Below are 15017 nucleotides of genomic sequence, written 5' to 3'. Positions count from 1 at the left end.
AAACTGGTCTAGCTCCTTAGAGGGTATTAATGAGCTCTGCTGATCACACCAGGGGAAGCTCTGGGCTCCTCCTTGGGCAGGTGCAGCTCCCCTGGGCAGAGCAGGGGAGAAGCCTCGGGGCACATCCTGCAGCTCTGCTCCCTGGGCCACGAGCACAGAGCCTTCCCCTGGGGGCTGTGGGTCTGGAACAGCAGATGGGACAGCCTGGAGAATGGAGTGGGTCTGGATAAACACCAGATTTGTTCTCCAGGCATCCCTTCCCTCACAGACTCATCCCTCTGCCTGATTTCATCACCCTCAGCTCTGGGACCTGCAGCTTGGGCTGTGCTTTGAGGATGAGCTCAGGGTGGCCTAAATAACTTTGCTGAGGGAAATCCGGTCTGACAAAGCGACTGCTGTTTGCTGAAGGCATCAATGAGCCTATGGATAAGGGTGACCTGGGACACAAGCATTTTCCTGGGATTCCAGAAGCAAAGACCTTTAGGTCAGGCACAGCTCAGAGGGAAAGTCCAAACAGAGCTAAATAATCAACCAGCAGAGAGGAAACAGTAGTGAGATAACAGACTGCTGATAATTCCTGGGATTTTGTCACAGCAGAGGGGAAGACTGGTGATGCAGACATTCAGAAAGATCTGGCAGCACTTGGAGTTTGGTGATAAAATGGCGATGGAGGTTTAGAGGGGTATGAAGTGACACACAGGGGAAAAATCCAACACAACTTCATCTATGAGATGAGGAGCTCTGGACCTCGGCTTTACCTCCTTGGCAGTGAAATTTTGGGGTTATGGTGGAGATGAAAGGACGTGGGGAACATCAGGGACAACAGGAGCTCCATGGCAGCAAAGATCTCCAGACAGGAGAGGTCAATGCTCTGTGCTGCTGTACAGCCCAGCAGGACCCATCCAAGATACAGGAGGAGATTCCCAGCACTGGAAATCTGGACCTTGGGAACTTCTTGCTGAGGGAGATTTTATCCTCTGACCGTTTTCATGGGTTTGAGGGAAATGGGGCAAACCCATGGAGGAGAAAGCCTCTGAGGGATCTTGAATAAAGAGGAAACTCTGTTCAGCTCCAAAGGTTTCTGAGCTGCAAATAAAGCCCCAGGAAGGGGCAAGTGTCAGCGAGGGGGCGAGTGTCAGCCAGGCTCATCCTCTGACTAATCCCCAGGCACTAAATGCCCATCTAGAATTTCTTCAACTTAATAACCAGAGGAATTGCAGACTGGGAGGTTTTATATTCCTTTGCTGTGTAGATCCTAGCTAGGGGTGTTCTTTCACTGCCACGTTCAGTCTAATCCTTTGGAAAACCCTGCTAAGTCCTGTGCTCCAGTGCTATCCTTTGGCAATGAGTTTTGTGAGCGCCGTGCTTGCCGTGCATTAATCAAAGAGTTTTTATTGCTCTAGAGGAGCTGCTGATGCTGGACTGCTATATATAGTCTGTCAGCAATTAGCAGGATGATTGCAAGGTTATTTAAGTAATTTTTTTCCTTATGCCACAACTAACTGAATTCTCTGTATATATGAAAACACTTGAAAGACGAGCGATTACTGCGAGAAGAAAGAAGAGCAGAGAGCGAGCCCTGCTTGGAGCGGGCGGCTCGTTTGACAGGGCTATCTCCTAGAAATGGGATTTTAATCAGGAGCCTTTGATTAAAATCATTGCTCAGGTCATGGCACACCCCTGTGGGCTGGAGGCATGCAGGGCCAGCCCAGCCTCACAACCAGTTCCTCGGGCTGGTGCAGGGATGGATCTCACTGGGAGCAGAGCTTGTACTCGAGGGGTCCTGGATGACATTTCCTGCAGGGAATAGTGCCTGGCAGCCCGAGCAGTGGGGTCGAGGCCGTGCTGTGGGAAAATCCGGGCTGGGACCCGGCTCTGCTGTGCCTGGGCCCCCCATTCTCCCCTAAGACAATCCCACCAAAGCCAGTGACCCCATGGCTCCACACCTGCCCTTGTCAGGAAGGGCTGCCCTGTGTAAGGGTAGGGATCTCAGGGCACAGCCAGAGAGGGATGGGATGGATGGGCTGGGTCTGGGTGAGGGATGAACCTGGGCACACAGGTGCTCTGGCACACGAAAACTGGATCCCCCCAGGCCCCTCTGAGACTGTGAGTGCTCACTGCTGCAGCAAAGCCCAAGAACGAGAAGACCTTGACAGCTCCATTTGAGAACCCAGAAAGGTTGGAAGGAGCAGGGGACCCTCCCAAGCTCTGTTAAGGCCGCACTGCGCCCAGCCGGAGGTGTTTTAATGACTGTTTTGGATCCCCGGAGCCAACCTCCTCCCACTCGGCCCGGGTAATTCGCCTCCTCCGCGGGCTGCAGCGGTTGTTGACGGGCGGATCGCGGCTGGTAGAACAGGTTCTGTGCAGGGAGTTGTCTCCGAAAGCCCGGAGCCGTGCATGGCCCGAGCCGCGGGTCCCGGGCCTGCAGCGAGGAGGGCACTGCTGGGCAGGGCGGCCCTGGGCCGCTGGCACACAAATCACAGCCCTGCCTGTGCCAGGTAGATAAGGAACCATGTGATGCGGCTGGTGGGAGCAGGCAGGCAGGGTGAAGGTGCACAGGGAAATAACCTTGCAGGGCGTTCCTCCCTCCCTCCGTCCCTCCCTCCTCAGAGCAGAGTCTCCGGGCAGCGCCGAGCCCCGGCTCCCTGGGCCTGGATGCCCGCTCAGCTTCTGGGGCCTCTCTGAACTCCCGGCCAGCAGCGATGTCCTTCAGCAGGAGGAACTGGTCCGATCTCTCCAGGTGAGTGCTGGGGATCAATGCTTAACCCTTTAAGGAGGGATGAGGGTGGCCAAGGGGCTTGGGGAGGATGGGAGGAGGGGGCAGCTGCCCTGGGGGTGTTTGCTGTTTGCAGAGGTGAATGCCAGCGCCACGGAGAGCTCGGCGCTGCTGGAGTTCGTTGTGGCTGGGCAAGATCAGAGGCGTTTTTGTTTCTGCTGCCTGGGGAAGCTGGGCCAGGCACAGGAGAATTACCTGGATAAGCGTTCTCGCGCCATGCTGGATACATTTTGGGTCTGGTTTGCCTTTCTTTGGGGAACAGACCATCTGGGCTGTGCCTCCAGCCTTGCTCTGAGCTGCCTGGGGGTGTTTGCCTCCCTCCATGCCCATGCAGCCCCCGGGTGTGAGTCCTGCTCTGCCTGCGGAGTCTGCAGCCCCTCCTGTGCTGAGCCAGCCCTGATTCAGCGGCACTGAGCAACCCCTGAGCAATCCCTGAGCAACCCCTGAGCAATCCCCGCAGCACCGCCAGCTCCCTCGGCTCCCCAAAGAGTGCTCCAGAGCAGGGGAGGCTCCTGGGCACCCTGGGCTGGGTCAGGCTCTCACACGAGGCTGGGGCGAGGTGGGATCAGCCCTGACCCCCTGCAGACCCCAGGGCAGCCTAGGCTGGGGATGGAAACTCAAACAGAGCCATGCTGTGGCACCATCAGAGCAGGAACCCCCGCCCAAATGGATGCTATGGCTCTGAGACTTAATTGCAAACCTCAGAACCAGGTGTAAGAAGGGGAGTCCACAGAATCCCAGACTGGTTTGGGTGGGAAGGACCTTAAAGCTCATCCAGTCCCAGCCCTGCCATGGCAGGGACACCTCCCACTGTCCCAGGCTGCTCCAAGCCCTGTCCAGCCTGGCCTTGGGCACTGCCAGGGATCCAGGGGCAGCCACAGCTGCTGTGAGTGCCCTGAGTGCCAGGGCCTGCTCACTCTCACTGTGAAAAACTTCCTTATCTTAGCTGAGTCCCCTCTGCTCAGAGGCCACCAGCTCTCAGCTCCCTGTGGTGTGGGTGGAACAGATCCAGAGGCCCCTCCAGCCCTGTCCTGGTCCATCTCCCCTGAGCCAGACCTGCCCCAACCCCAGCCCAGCTGGGTCCTGCACCCCGTGTGCTTCCCAAGCCCGGGAGGCATTTCCTGAGCTCTCCTGAGATGAGGCAGCACTGAAACAGCAGAAATGTCAGAAACCTCTGCACTAATCATTGACAGGGCAGGAGAGGACAAGGCAGGGACGCTTGCCAAAGTTTTTTACTCATCTCTTTCAGCTAAAAAAGGTAAGACAGCGAAAAATAAATCCATCTTTGAAAAGAGGAGAGAAAGATTGGCAGAGTGAATCCATAGCCTGATGGGTGGATCACTTAATTACAAATAACGAGGAGCTGCCTGTGGATAGTGCCAGGTTTTGTGCTGCCTCAGAAGGAGCCACGGTAATTCAAGGCAGGAAAATCCCATTTTCACTTGGAAGGAGGCTGTGTAGAATCAAAGAAGTTCCTGGTCGTTGTGAGGATTTAGCTCAGCATTAATGCTCCGTGAGGTCACTGCTTGAGGGACAGGAGTGCAGAGCACCAGGATCTGTGTCCCCTCCCCGGGAATCTGCGGCTGGGATGTGCGGGCTGGGATGTGCCCGGGAGCGCCGGGACTGTGCGAGCACGGCCGGGCTGTCCCATCCGGGGATGCTCCCTGGGCTGTCCCAGCCTTCTCCAGCCCCGTCCATCCCGGTGCTGAGCAGGCATCAGAGCCCGCCCGGAGCTCCCCAGCCTGGGTCCGATTGCTGCTGGGGCTGTTCGGCTGCGGGGCCAGTGGAGGGAAGGGCAGGGCAGCCCTGTCCCTGTCCCAGCCCTGCCCTGTCCCTGTCCCCAGCCCTGTCCCTGTCCCCAGCCCTGTCCTGCCCTGTCCCTGTCCCAGCCCTGCCCTGTCCCTGTCCCCAGCCCTGTCCTGTCCTGCCCCTGTCCCCAGCCCTGTCCCAGCCCTGTCCCCAGCCCTGTCCCTGTCCCAGCCCTGCCCTGTCCCTGTCCCCAGCCCTGTCCCCAGCCCTGTCCTGTCCCCAGCCCTGTCCCCAGCCCTGTCCTGTCCCAGCCCTGCCCTGTCCCTGTCCCCAGCCCTGTCCCCAGCCCTGCCCCTGTCCCCAGCCCTGTCCCCAGCCCTGCCCTCGCCCCCTCCGCGCTCCGCTGCCCCGGCGCTCCCGCCCGCCCCGGCAGGAGGAGCAGAAGCCGCACGGAGCACTCGCGGGGGGTAAAGCGGATTAATTTATGACCGGCTGGGATTACTGAGTAACTCGGAACCAGCCGCGAGTCCCCGCTCGCAATGCGGCCCTGCCCCTCTGACTTTCACTAAAAGTCAAATTGGTGGCAAAGGCTGAGCTGGGCTGAGCTCCTGGCACGGACCTGGGCAGGGAGGCTCCCCTGGGTGCCCTGCACTGTTTGTGGCTGATTGAGGGCTCGTGCTGGGGGAGAACCAGGCTCTGAAAAGCTCCATCATCCAATAAAAATATTTTCCAGCACATTTCATGCACCAGCACAGAGGGTGGGCAGCTTTGGCACAGAGAATGGATGGTAGAGCTGGTGTTTTCTGGACAACTTTTTATTCTGAGTGGCATTTTATTAAAACAAAACAAAAACCAAAACTAATAAAACCCAACCCACATTGTGCAAAATAAAATGCTCAAAGATGATTCCAAACCTCATCTTTTGGTCTCAGTCTGTGATTATAAACAATTCCCAGTCCAGGCACATGCAGGGGAGTGGAGCCCTGCCAGCCCCATCCCCGGCAGAGCCTCTCAGCAGTTGCCTTCAGCCTCTGAGACTTTTGCATCTGAGGCTTTTTGCTCTATAAAAATTAAATTGCCATCACCACATCTTGGTTTTGGCCTAAAATCTTGTGCCATAGTGGTTACCCTTCCAGTTTGTGTGGTTGAGGTCTGTGTGGTAGCTCAAGGGTCCTGGTCTGGCTGAGCTACAGGTTCAATATCCTTCCCCTGCAAGGTTTGCTTAATGTAGGGACTCCTTTGAAATGAGTGCTCCCTCCAGCAGGAGAAAATGGGAGCTGGGAAGTCAAGTGCTTGCTTTGGGAAGGGCCTGCATCAGCTGGGTGGAGTGAGAGCCCTTTGGGGCGCTTGGCTCGTGCTGGCCCTGCTCTCCTCCAGCAAGGTGACTTCTGCCAGCCCTTGGCCTTGCCCAGGGTGTAGCAGTTCCTTTCTTATCTGGCACCAGAGCTTCAGGGTGCCCATGCAGGACGCAGCCCCCCCATGTCCTTGTGTTTCCTCCCAAACAGCCTGGCCAGGCAGAGGACCCTGGAGGATGAGGAAGAGCAGCAAAGAGAGCGCCGCCGAAGGCACCGGAACCTGCTGTCATCCACCTCCACGGAGGAGGAACCTGCCAGCCCTGCCAAGGACACCAGCCCAGCCTCCAGCAGGTCTGTGGGGCCCTGCTGGCACTGGCCTGGCTCCTGACCCCGGGCCCTGGCTGAGCTGTGGGCAGAGCTCACAGCCCTGGGGAGGAGGGATGGGCACAAGGGGGGCACCTCGGGTGGGCTCCCCATGGCACAGGCACTGGGGAAGGGCTGGTGCCAGGGCCAGGCTCAGGGTGGGGCTACAGGGGGATCTGCAGCAGGTGAGGGGTGCCCAGCTGTGCAGGGCAGCAGAGCAGGCAGAGCCTGGCTGGCTGTGCTGCCCCTCTGGACCTCACAGTGACGCTGTGGCTCCTTTGCTGAAGTGGGGATCTGAGCCAAGGGCTTTCCACTGATGCTGCCAAAGTCCCTGGCTGCAGGGAGCTGGGGTTTGGAGGTACTCTGGGACCAGGCTGCCCTTACACAACCTGACCTACTCTCTAAATTGGTCCTGGGAGTGTCCAGTGTTTATGTGGTTTGTGTCCACAGTGACACTCCCTCTCCAGAGGTGTTCCTGTGTTTCACAGGATGCAGTTGGGACACTTGGGCTGGATATGGGGAATGGCTAAAATGAACCAGGTGGGAAGGACAAGGTGCTGACACAGGCTGGCCATGTGGTGATTGCAATTCAGGAGGAGGGCAGATGTTATCCCTTCTCCTCCCCAGTGCTGGGAGTGTGCAGACACAGCCTGCCAGGTGTCCTCCTGCCCCTTCCCAGGCCTTGTGCCTGTTTGCCTGGGGAAGGAAGGGAAACAGCTTGTCACTGTGGGTGGACCTGCCAGAGCAGAGTGGCTTCCAGCCAACACTTCCCGCTTTAAGTTGGTGGGATTTTTCCTAGTCCAGTGAAGAGTCACAGCCACACTTCTTATTCAGCAGCAGACCCAGCACACTGCCCTGAGCCTGGATCTCCTTGGCACAGGATTGGTGGGTCCTGGTGTCCTGGAATGAGGCTGCAGAAATGCTTCATCTCTATGACAGAAAGGATAAAAAAGAATTTTAATGCAAACTTTTTCTCAGACAGCCGAGCTGGGGTGATGGGGATGAGAGTGGCTGCAAGCCTGGTCTGCAGGGAGGACTCCAGGATGTTTGTGGGATTTTTATGTCCTCTCCAGAGCCTTTTGCCTCACTTGCAGCATGAAATGCACCCCTCTAGGCCCAGGTGCAGAGGTTGTCATCCCATGTTGTCCCTGTCCTTAGACCTTCGTCCCTGGTGAAGCCGCAGTCCCCGGAGGACGGGGAGGAGCAAAAGCTCTCAGAGGTGCTGAAGACACAGGAGGGGAGAAGGACGAGGTGCCTCCCAGCCGTGTCCGAAAAGCTGCGGCAGGAGAAGGAGCAGAAGGAGGCGGGGGCGGCAGAGAGCGGCCCGCAGACAGAGGCACAGCCCCGCGGGAGGCAGCAGAGCGGCCGCGCTGCGGAGGAGGCGCCCGGGGGCAGGGGGGACCCGGCCCGGGACAGGAACCCGGAGCCAGCCCCCGAGAGGAAGGTGGTGCTGAGGGCACGGCTCCAGGACACAGACCAGGGAGTGCAGGCTGCTCGGGGGGAGAAGAGGAAGGAGGCAAAGGAGCCACCAGAGGTGGGGAGCTGCCGGCTCCGGGAGGTGAAGATCCTCACCAGGGTGGGGAACCGCAGCGCAGAAGAGAAAACCTCAGCGGTGGCCTCGCCTCCAGAGCAGCAGGTAAGCAGGAATGGATGGGGCACCAGGCCTCGGGAGGGAGAGGTTCTCACCTCTCCTGGCTGCTGGGAGAGCCAGAGAAAGACACAGCCCAAAAGTACCAGGAGGGAAATGGGACCTGATGGATTTTGAGGAAGGATTTTTGGAGAGCTGCAAAGCACGAGGTGGTGAACAGGGTCCCACCACCTCCTTCCCCTCCCTGGTCTGTGCTGTCCTGATCACCTTCTCCAGCAAGTCCTGCTGATTGCCATCATGGGGACACTGAAGGGCTGTTGGGGACTCTGTATGTCCAACGGAGACAGGAAAGGTTTGGAGGGTTTTGTTCTCAAACTCTGGCCTCCAACCCAGTTCCTGCCCTGACTGTCCCACTCCTGCACCTCAGTCCTCCCTGCAGGCTCTGCAGGGATGCATCTGAGTCTCCTTTTTCCTCAGCAGCCATCCAGGAACCCCTCAAAGCAGGTAATCCAGCTGTCCCCTCCCCAAGATGAAGCTGAAGAAAAGCCAGAGCCTTCTCCAACCCACGTCACCTCCATCCGAAGGGCCAGCCCCAGAACCGTCTCCTTCAGGGTAAGAGCTGAAGCAGGTGGGGAGAGGATTCCAGTGACCAGAGGAGGATGGGGGAAGGAAGGATTGCTGTGGCCCCTGGAGGATGTGGGCAGAACCTGTTCCCAGAAGTGTGCTCAAAACTTCCCCTTGGTCTGGGCACTGCAGTCCTGCTTCCCTCTTCCCCCTGTTTTCCTTCTCCACGAGGATGAACCTGTCCAGTTCATCCACCTTTTGCTGGCCAGAAAACTTATGGGAAGTGATGAGAAACAGGGAACTCATTGTCCTCAGAATTTCCAGAGCCACAGGAATTGCCATCCCCTTTCCAGCCTTTCCAGTCTTATGTGAAAGCACAGGATAAAAATAGCATCCATCCTCCCTCTCATCCCATGTTACAGTCTGAGAATATATTTCATTTCAAAAGAGATCTCTGGAATGAAGTGATTGGAGAGGCTGGGAAAGCCTAGACCTGTCAAGATCATCCCTGCTGTGAGTCAGGGCTGACTGGCTACACTTGATTGACTTCCATGAGGCTTTACTGGAAATAAAACTGTTATCACCATAAAGTGTCTATGGTCTGGGGAGCTTTGATATGAGATAAGCTCTGGTGTGGGTGCAAATGGAGCTTTCCTGGGGGAGATCAGTGAGATAGTGTCTCCCATGCTTATCTTGGAAAAGCAAAATTCACTGCAGGATCTCCTCTCCTTGTCTCTTCCAGATCATCTCCAAGAAGCAGAAAGAAGAGAGCCAAAGCCCTCTCACAAGGAGGTCAGCACCTCTTGTCGTGTTGCTTTGGTCCTGCTGGGCAGAAATGGCCATGCTCTGTTTTCCAAGGCAGGAGGAGGTGCTGGGGCCTGGCTCAGATCTGCTGGACATTGGTCCCCAGCCCTGTGGAGTGGCAGGGGACAGAACAATGTCCAAGTGCAGCTTGCATCTGAATGAGATCCTGGAACCACAGAATGGTTTGGGTTCCAAGGGACCCTGCAGATCTCACTCCGGCCCCTGCCATGGACAGGGACATCCTCCACTGTCCCAGGTTGCTCCAATATCCCCCAGCAAGCCCCACTTCTCTGGGGTCATGGAGCTCCATGTTGGTGCTTGTGTGCACAGGTCCCATCCATGGGGACATCAAAGCAGCTCCATGACAGCCTGACCTGGCTTTGGTCACCAGATCAGGGGCAGGTGTTTGCAGAGCCACACCGACATTGGGGGTGATGCATTCAGGGCTGGCAGGGCTGAAGCCAGGGCAGGCTGAGGAGCTCTGAGGTGTTTTGGTGTTGAGTGTGGCCCAGGAAAGGCAGTGACACCCAGAGAGCTCAGTCACCAGCAGGACTGGGTTGTCTGGTGCACCTGGCACAGATGCAGGAGTGCTGGGTGGGATGGGGCCTTCTCCTGCTGCCCCAGGACCATGGGCTGATCCCAGGACATCCTGGGGGGGGGCTGTTTCAACTCTTCCCTCTTGTTCCCCAGTGCGAGTCTGAGGATCCCAGGCAGCAACAGCACCATTGGGGAGAAGCTGGAAAAGTACAACTCAGCTGTGCAGGTACTGAGGGCCCTCAGCAGAGCCAGGAGGGAGTGGGGGACAGAGAGGGGTGGCCTGGAGCCGAGTGGGGGCCTGAGCTGCACCAAGTACAGAGCTGATGGGGGTGAAGGAGGTGGAAAGGCAGGAAAAGGGATTGGCCTCAGGGTTTTAGGAGCAGGGACCCTTGCAGGGGTCCGGGGATGCTGCATGGCCCTGCAGGGGGGAGAGGTCCTGTGGAGAGGCTCTGGGGTGCTGTGGTCCCTGAGGGGAGCAGTGATGGGCAGGGGGGGACCGGACCCCAAGGGCTCAGGGTATGAGCCAGAAGCTGGACTTTCCTTTTCACTGCGGCATGCAGCACAGCCCCGCTGACGGCCCTCTCTCTCTCTCGCAGCGCTCGGAGGGGGTGAAATCCTCCATGCCGGCCCAGAAGGGCCGCCTGCTCTCCTCGGAGGGGGTGGCGAGCAAGCGCAACTTCTTCGAGCGCAGCGCCCCGGCCAAGGCCGAGCCGGCGGCTCCCAGGAAGGTGAGGCCGGGGCGGGCCCGGAGTGCTCTGTGCGGGGCGGGCACCGCTCTGGGGCGAATTTCCCCTCTCCCGATCCAGGCTTGGCCTGGCAGGCTGCGGCAGGGATGGGAGAGCCGGTGCCAGGGCTGCCCCGGCGCTGTGTGGGTTCTTGCCGAGCTCTGGAATTTGGGGAGCTGGGATGGAGCCAGTGTGTGGGCTGCTGGGCCCTGCGGACCGGGCCGGGTTACATTCGTGCAGGCAGAGCCGCTGCTGTAACCCCGGTGTCCCTCTCTGTGCCACAGGACAGCCTCAAGATCCCGGGGTCGGTGACATCCCGCATTAATCTGTGGATCAGCCGAGCTCAGGAGCCTGCCAAGGAGGAGAATGGCAAGGTAGCAGCTTGTGTCAGCCTCAAGTGAGAGCCCTGGGAGCAGGCAGGCTCACGGGACATGGTGCTGTGCCTTGGGGTGGTGTTGAAGGGTGGATGATCCCTTGGCTGAACCTATTAAAGGGTTTGGGAGCAGTGTAGCCAGGTTTGGAGGTGTCAGAGCTGCAGGAACACCACAATGAGATATCAGGGCTCTCCTTGTTGCTGCATCCTGACTGTGAGCCCAAAATTCCCGGGACAGCTGATTCCAGCCCTTGAGGAGGGAGAGGCGCCAGCTGGGTGCATGTCCCAGGACATGCAGGGGTACCTGACCCTGCCCCCAGCATGATCCCATCTCTGCCATCCATCTCCTCTGTCTGGATGAGCAGCTCTGCCTGGGGCCAGTGGGACAGGAGCTGAGTGCTCAGCCCTGCAGCTCTGAGGGGCTTGAGGGGTCTGGAGTCATCTGCACCCCCACTTGAAACCAGCCCCCTAAAATGAGGGGGTCTCGTGGCTGTGGGTGCCAAGTGCTCAGCCAAGGGGACTCAGAGGTCACCACTTGGCCACGTGCAGGGGAGGGACAAGAGAGCCTTTGGTTGTTTGGTGTTCCTGGAAAGGAGGGGCTCAGCAGCTCCTGGGCAAGGGCTCACTGCTCACAGCAGGGAGGGCTTTGGCCCCTGCTGGCAGCCCAGGAGGGGCAGCTCCAGCCCAGCCCTGCAGCCAGGGGAGGTGGGTCCAGGCTGGGCTGGGAGATCAGCACTGCCCAGACGTGTCTGTGCCAGCAAAGGGTTTGCTCCTGGGGTGACTCCTGGGGAAGGCCTGCAGCTCCTTGGTCAGTTCTCCTTCAAAAGCACCTGCTCCACTTCTGTGGCTGGAGCTGCCCTTGGCCCTGAGGGTCTCCCAGGTGCAGGAAGGATCCCAAAGCTGGCTGGTTTCACCTAGACACTGTGTGCTTCAAGGTCTGGGTACAGTCACACCAAGGCAATGCTGCACATGATGCTTGGGGAAAACTTCTCCTGTCACTTCTGACTCTTCTGTTTGCAGGAAATCCGGAGAATCAACAGCCTGGCAAAGCGAGATGTCTGGATAAAGCAGCCTGGAGACACCTCTGGAGACACCAAGGTAATTGTGGAGCTGCTCTGGAACCTGGTGCATCAGCTGAGGCAGAGGCAGGATATACAGGGAGAGGTGATGTGGGGGAATCAGGACCCTGTGACTTTGGGAAGTCAGCAGGAGGGGACAACTGGAGGCATCTGTGAGGGAGAGGAGGACTCTGGTCTGGGAGGAGAAGGGAAGGGGCTGTCATGGGGTTTAGGGGATCCCTGCCTGCCCCATCCCCTGCTGGGCTCAGCCACCGTCCTGGTTAAAGCAGCTGCTCTGGGGGGGTTGCAGTCTCAGGCACAGCCTCAGTGGTTCCCACTTTGTTTTGCAGTTGCAGTAACACCAGCTGTGCTACCAGACCATCTGGGAAAAACTGGTTTGCTCCAAAGATCAAAGCCCAGCCCTACCCAACCGTCCAGCAGCCACTGCCACGAGTCCCCTGTGCCATGTGTGGGTGCAGCCCAGGGCATGGGGTTCTCTGCTTGTGGGATGGGAAGGAAGAAGCCTGGAAGAGTCTCCCTGTGCCCCCAGTCCCCATCACTGCCTGTCTGTGGGTCTGTCCAGGCCTGCAGGCTCCCCACAGATGCTGAAGGCAAACTCCTGCCTTGTTTGCCCAGCTCATTTTACTGTTCTGTTCCTGATCTCTGCCTATGCCCCAGAGCTGCCCTGGCCAAGGGATCCCCACAGGGCTCCCTGGCAGCTGGAGGATGTCAGAACCTGCCTGCCTGAGGGAGCTCCAGCTGCACATCCATGGACCACGTCTGTCACCCTGCCAGGCTGTCCCTGCCACAGGGGCACAACCAGAGGCTCATGAAGCCACACGAGTGCTCAGAGATGTCCCATGGAATGAGGGGGGACTTGGCCCTGGTGTTTCCCTCCACACACAGCTGAACCAGAGACTTGTCCTTGTCCCAGCCATCCCCTGCCCCTGCAGGCACTGACCCTTCATCCAGTGACCCAGGGGAGCTGAGCTGGCCCTGGCCATGGCCACAGCCCTGTTGGGGGATTTCATGGAGCTGAGTGCCCCAGGCTGGGCCCCATTTCCCTCTTGCCTTTCCTCCCGAGCCCTGTGCTGTGCAGCCCCTGATCCTGCATTCCCGTGGCTGCTGAGCCCACCCAGCAGGGATGGGGGATGCTCTCTCACAGCCTTTAGGGTGGCTTTAGGGTGCCATGGGCAAAGGACTCAAATTCTCTGATTGGGGCCATTCTTTGGGTTTGGGTTGTTCCTTGAGCAACCACTGTGGTGACAAATTCAGTGTGGGAATCTGCTGCTGCCCCTGGAGCTGATCCTGCTTGTTAGGCTTGGGAAAGGACTCTGCTTTTTTTTTTGTTTTCTAATAAAAGTTGCTCTTTCTAAAACACTCCTGGTCACCTACTGCTGGTCTGGGACTGGAAACTGTTCCCTTCCCTTCTCCCGACAAGGGGAAAATAAGGAAAACCCCGAATCCAATGTGTCCTGGGGGTTAAAAGCAGACTCTTCCCTTGTCATTGCAGCATCCCGCGGTGGGAGCAGGGCTGCGGGAGCCGGGCCGGAGCTGCGGGCAGGGGCTGCTCCTGTGCTGGTGACAGCGCTGCCTTATCAGCGTCCCGGCCGCGGTGACAGCTGGGCTGGCTTGTGTCAGCCCCTCGGGCACTCACGTATCTCTCTCCGGAGGGTTTAAAATAGCAAATCTCTGAGGCCACACAATAGCTTGGGCTTATATGGGCTCCTGGGGGGGAAGGGGGAGCGGCGGAGGGGGCCAGGGCCGCGGCTGCCGAAATAGCAGCTCACAAGTGTTGCATTCCTCGCTGGGCGCCGGGCACATTCCTGCGGCGCTGCCCGCCCCGGGGTGGGCGCTGCAGCCCCTTAAAGCCTCCTGGCCCAAAGAGCCTTGACCAGACCCCGCGGCTCCCCGCGCTCCCGCAGCTCCGGCGCCCAGGTACGGCTGGGGCGGCGCCCGGCCCGCGGGGGATCGGCCCCAGGATGGGCTCCGGGATGGGCTCGGGATCGGCCCGGGATGGGCTCCGGGATGGGCTCGGGATGGGATCCGGGATGGGCTCAGGATCGGCCCGGGATGGGGTCCAGGATGGCTCTGGGATGGGGTCCAGGATGGGATCCGGGATGAGCTCGGGATGGGATCCGGGATGAGGTCCGGGATGGGCTCCGGGATGGGCTCGGGATGGGCTCGGGATCGGCCCGGGATGGGCTCAGGATCGGCCCGGGATGGGATCCGGGATGGCTCTGGGATGGGCTCGGGATGGGGTCCGGGATGGGCTCGGGATGGGCCCCGAGGTGGGGTCCAGGATGGAATCCGGGATGGGCTCGGGATGGGCTCCGGGCTCGGGGCATCACCGCCTGCCCCTCGGGGGATCTGGTCCGGGATGGGCCCCGGGATGGGCTCTGGGATGGGCTCTGGGATGGGATCCGGGATGAGCCCCGGCATCGGAGTGTCCCCAGCCGCCCCTCGGGGGAATCGGCTCCGGGATGAGCTCAGGGATGGGCTGCAGGATGGCTCTGGAATGGGCTCTGGGATGGGCTCCCGGATCGGGGCATCCCCGGCTGCCCCTCCGCAGGGATCGGCTCCGGTCTCGCCTCCGGTCTCGGCTCCGGGATGGGCTCCAGGCTCGGGGTGCCCCAGCCGCTCTCCCCGGTGTTTTATGCCATGCAGGCATTCCCATGCATAAAGCATCTGCAGCCTCTCCCGTGGGTTGTGTTTGCCATTTCTCTTTTGGACCACCCTGGTGGGTGCCCAGATGGCTCAGAGGGGTTTTGGCTGCCCTGGGAAATCTCCCGAATCCCATTCCCTTGTGTGCAGTGACAGCAGGGATGGGATGCCCATGGGCAGCCTGGTCCTGGCTCTGTGGCAGCCCAGGGGTGGGATGGGGTGGGGTGGGATGGGGTGGGATGGGGTGGGATGGGATGGGATGGGATGGGATGGGATGGGATGGGATGGGATGGGATGGGATGGGATGGGGTGGGGTGGGATGGGATGGGATGGGATGCTGCTGTGCCTGGTCTGACCCTGCCGAGCAGACCTGGAGCAGGGACGTGACCCATTCTTGGGAAAGGAGAGCTCCATGTCTGGGCAGCCTGGAGGAAAGCAGAGACTCAGAACTGTGGAGGATTAAACTGAGCCCCAGAGCTGTGAGCAGCCAGCCCTGAGCTAAAGGATAGGGGGATTTCAAG

The 15017-nt window shown here is 59.3% G+C and overlaps 1 protein-coding gene across 1 annotated transcript; it reads left to right on the top strand.

The window, feature by feature from the left end:
• The first annotated feature begins 2678 nt into the window (after window positions 1-2678).
• Window positions 2679-12226, top strand: LAD1 (ladinin 1). The gene is made up of 10 exons (XM_058039951.1): window positions 2679-2740; window positions 6031-6171; window positions 7342-7819; window positions 8249-8383; window positions 9078-9127; window positions 9830-9902; window positions 10273-10404; window positions 10686-10775; window positions 11795-11872; window positions 12183-12226. The coding sequence occupies exons 1-10, from the start codon at window positions 2703-2705 to the stop codon at window positions 12189-12191; spliced, it is 1224 nt and encodes a 407-aa protein (XP_057895934.1). The 5' UTR covers window positions 2679-2702; the 3' UTR covers window positions 12192-12226.
• Window positions 12227-15017: the final 2791 nt, after the last annotated feature.

The sequence above is a fragment of the Melospiza georgiana genome, chromosome 23 (genome assembly GCF_028018845.1).
Source record: "Melospiza georgiana isolate bMelGeo1 chromosome 23, bMelGeo1.pri, whole genome shotgun sequence".
NCBI lineage: Eukaryota > Metazoa > Chordata > Aves > Passeriformes > Passerellidae > Melospiza > Melospiza georgiana.
The sequence above is the reverse complement of the archived record's forward strand: the minus strand, read 5'-3'. Positions and strand labels throughout refer to the sequence as shown.

Bases quoted from the DNA above. Each gene is read 5' to 3' on its own strand.
- LAD1 (XM_058039951.1), top strand. From the start codon at position 2,703: ATGTCCTTCAGCAGGAGGAACTGGTCCGATCTCTCCAG. The intron at 2,741-6,030 runs GTGAGTGCTGGG...CCTCCCAAACAG, and splicing joins AACTGGTCCGATCTCTCCAG to CCTGGCCAGGCAGAGGACCC. The intron at 6,172-7,341 runs GTCTGTGGGGCC...CCCTGTCCTTAG, and splicing joins ACCAGCCCAGCCTCCAGCAG to ACCTTCGTCCCTGGTGAAGC.